Consider the following 4,012-nt stretch of genomic DNA (forward strand, 5'->3'; position numbering starts at 1 on the left):
AGAGAAAACAGAGGCACAAAACAATTGAGGGACAATTTAAAAGACAAGTAGTCCTATACGGTGTTGATAATATGTACTGTATGTCACCATCAGTGGAAGTTTTGTGGAGATGTGAAATTGTCTTTTGTTTTGTTTCTGAATGCACAACGACATGGCACCATCTAAAAATGACTTGATTTGACAGAATCTCTGTTATGTTATTAACGTTATACAGTAGAAGTTACCTATTGGAAACAATCCATATTTCTATACACATCTACATTACATATACTTTTCAACTGGATATAAATGCATTTGAGATGCTACCTTTTGAAGATCATTTGAAGATACTTTGAGCATGACGAATGGCAATAAATGTGCAAAATAAACTAAGATTAAGCTGTTCAACTATACAATGTATTATGGAATTCCAATTTGAATCATTTAAATTCAATTCTCAAACTGGGACCTTTGTTACCTAAGAGTGAAAAAAGTATTGTTTTATTAGTATGTTTGTTTGTTATTTTTTTTATTTCTAGTATAGTTCAACGTTTCCCCCACGAGACAATTCGGATGGGCGGGGCTTGCTGCCATGGTTACGCCTAAACCAAAAGTCGGGATTTATTTACAGGCTGTATGTCTGTCTCGTCTGTCTCTCGCTCGCAAGCTCTGTTATCGGCTCCGGGCTAACTTTGCCGCACATATGGCCTTCTTCGGTTTAACACACCTGGGTTATCAAAACCCAATAGGGGATAAAATGATAGTGAATCCCAGAGGACCGTCTCAGTTCTGGGGTAAGAGGAGCTGGACAGTAACTTGAAGTTCGGTCGCTATACCCACAGTGAAACAAAACCTTTTAGCTTGCTGATAGCTAGCTAGCTAACAAGAACACTTTTTTAAATTCAAAGAACAGCAAACAACATATAGCGCTAACATTACCGTTAACAGGTGGCTAGCTCGGTAGTCCAGAGCAGGATAATGTTTGCTTATATGAGCTAGCAAGTTGTTGTTTTTTGCCCCGGAGGGCCTTAATTTACAACACGTGGATGACAATTTAATCCGGGTAAAACGTTAATTATGTAGTATGTAAAGTATTTCTAATTACCCCCCACCGCGTGCCACATTTAAGTTATGTAGGCCTACACACATTAATGCATTACTAATTAAAATCCAGTAGTGTAATATATGTGACTCTAAAATGGACATTCTGCATAATGTAGGGGGGGGGGCTTGGTGCTGTATTGTTTGCTGCTATATATATTAGCATTTTTATGAAATCTCAAGCAATACAGCTTTGGAAAAATACAAGTTAAACTTTAACTTGAGTATTTTGTGTCTTTCATAACTTTAACTTGAGTATCTTGTGTCTTTCATAATAGCCAGTAATTGTATGATGGATCAGTCTATACTATAGTAGCGTATCTCTTTACAGAGGGTGAGAGAAACACCAGAGCAGGACCGCCTCCATCTCATCAAGAAGAACAGGGAACCCTCCGATGTAATGACACATGCAGCGTTTACCACCAGCCTCTTCTCTACAGCGCTGACATACACCATGGGAGCCATGAGCGGTACAGAGAGATGGTCAAACGGGTTCAAACACCAAGGGGTGAGGAGACACAGAAAGAATAGACATTAAGAGTCCAATGGGCTGTGTTTGATCTATATCCCAGCTGTATTCCTGCCTGGTGAAAGTGTCTGTCTCCTCTCTTCTTCAGCCCCTAACCAGCTGTACGTAGTGCCTCTAACGGACAGCCAGCAGTATGGATGGATGATGTCCAGGAGTCCTGAACCGTGGACTCAAGTCAAACGCTTTCCCCGAAAGAACAGTGAGATGACAAAGTAGGTAACATCCCCAAATCTAATATGGTATTTAAAAAAAAAGAAGTAAAATAGATCTCTGTAAATCTAATCCACTTGTTACTTTCACAGGTTTGTTAAAGAAATGTCAGCGACCGACCCGGACTTCAGCCTATTCTGACAGCCTTTCTTCTTCAGTTATGTTACACATACACATGCACGCACACACACACGCATGCATGCACGCACGCAAAGCAGCATCAGTTTTGATGTGCATTCCGGAGATTAAATTAATAGCAGAGCCACTTTTTTGGGACATTTTTCATGCTTCTTTTGGATTCTTTTTCTACTGTTTGTTTTTCTTTCAATCAAAAATCTAGTTTTAATGTAAGCTATATTTTTACACGAGCTATGAGTAACCAACTACCACTCTAAAACAATATTTCTTTAACCCTTTTAGCTCCTGACTTTTATAAAGGAAGAATGAACGTGTAAATATACAGATTTAAGGCTGCTTATTGGCAAGTAATTTAGAGCAATTTTTCTGTGTTAAACAAGCAATAAAAATGTACGAACTACCACATTTTTATTTTATAAGTCAAGATCAAGCAGGATCCAGACCTGCAGGTTCAAAGGCACCACTGGAGTGGTTCAGATGGAGCGTGAGATTGTACTCCCCTCTAGAGGAAACAAAAATAACTACTTCTGAATTTTGGAGATAGTGGTCTTCATGCAAGTTTTCAAAACAGACGTCTTACCAGATGCATAGCAGATGCACTGGTTTGTCTTAAATAGAGAGACACAACAGTTTGGAGATTGTTGTTGTTGTTCAAGAAGTGTTGAGCTGTTCAGGAGCATTTGACCACTCAGCGGCAAAAATTCCTCCTGAAGAAATATTTCACTGATATTCCAGTGCAGAAGAATTGAATCTTGAAGGGACCATGATGGACACAGTCTTGTTCTCTCAGGCCATCAGGGATACAAAGGAAGTCAAAGAAGGTCAGGGCATTCTCAGGCTGGATTTAAACAATTACCCATACCCCTCCAAAGTCCCCAAATGACTTGTTGGACTAAATGCAGTACCACAAAAGGGGCACATTAGTCTGTCAAAATACCAAAGGCTGTTTCTTACCATAACTAGCCTTTAGATGGTGCAAAGTGGCATGCGTGTATTAGTGGTACTGCTGGTCCTGCAGCTCCGCAACTGGACTACTGGTTTGGTGCTTGTCATTAGTGACAGTGTCCTTATATGGGTGGTCCATTCATGTGGCCACTGGTCAAGCTTCCCACAAGTCCAAACAAAGTGGTGACTTTGAAAAAGCCTCAAGTATTCCTTTTTCACACTAAAAATGGCCACTGGGGAACAAGGCATCTCTTTTTATGTTCTTACCATTACTGTCATCTAACTTTGAGAGTATCTTTGTTTGCAGGCTTGTGTTGTCTAATATGCGTTATAATGGGGCTGTTAAACACATCCAAAACTGGGATATTGTTTACTGGTAATTATATGTTCATTGGATAGTCAGTAATATGTAAAATTAAAAATCGGCACACAGAGAATATATGTGGATGCTTTTAAAATGTATAAGAATCTATATATGATATAAGTATGTGTATGATGGTGTAAGTAAACCACTTTCTAGTACTGTAACATAACTAAAGTGACATTACCACAACTATTAAGTTAATGTAAGACAAAGCTCTGTTCCTGCAAGCCACAGGTAAGTTAGAATTGCAGTACATCCAACAACATTAGTAAATATCTGAACATGCAAAACAGCCATTGATTTTTTTTTTATTGATTTTTTCGTCAAGGGGAAATGTTATTTTTCTCTTTGTCATAGTCCTCAACTCTTCTTGTCCATTAACTTTGCAAAAAGACTTTCCTTTCAACTCCTCCAACTCAGGGAAAATACAAATAAAACAAAAACAAATGCTGAAGGATTCATCAGGCCTGAGCAAAACACTGTTTCAGTAGTGTGGGGATAACCTTCCTCCCGTCTCTTGTTCCCCCCCAAAACAACCTGTTAACAATCAACACAAGTCTATGGACAGCCAATAGAAATAGAATACATACAGTGCACATTTTATAAACTCATGTCCATTCTATAAACTTTTTGCTTATATGAATCACTCTTCATTGGTCACAGTTCACTTGATAGTTGGTGATGTCCATTACATTACTGTTCTCTGGTGCCCCCAACACGCACCAAGGCCAAATATCATTGCACAG

The 4,012-nt window shown here is 38.9% G+C and overlaps 1 protein-coding gene across 1 annotated transcript; it reads left to right on the forward strand.

Annotated features, from left to right (window-relative positions):
* The first annotated feature begins 531 nt into the window (after positions 1-531).
* On the forward strand, positions 532-2,607 carry LOC117947097 (testis-expressed protein 49-like). Its single transcript, XM_034875693.1, has 4 exons — positions 532-773; positions 1,412-1,588; positions 1,698-1,821; positions 1,912-2,607. Exons 1-4 carry the CDS (start codon positions 572-574, stop codon positions 1,958-1,960), a joined length of 552 nt encoding a protein of 183 aa, XP_034731584.1. The 5' UTR covers positions 532-571; the 3' UTR covers positions 1,961-2,607.
* The last annotated feature ends 1,405 nt before the right edge of the window (positions 2,608-4,012 follow it).

This window comes from Etheostoma cragini, chromosome 7 (genome assembly GCF_013103735.1).
Source record: "Etheostoma cragini isolate CJK2018 chromosome 7, CSU_Ecrag_1.0, whole genome shotgun sequence".
NCBI classification, from domain to species: Eukaryota; Metazoa; Chordata; class Actinopteri; order Perciformes; family Percidae; genus Etheostoma; species Etheostoma cragini.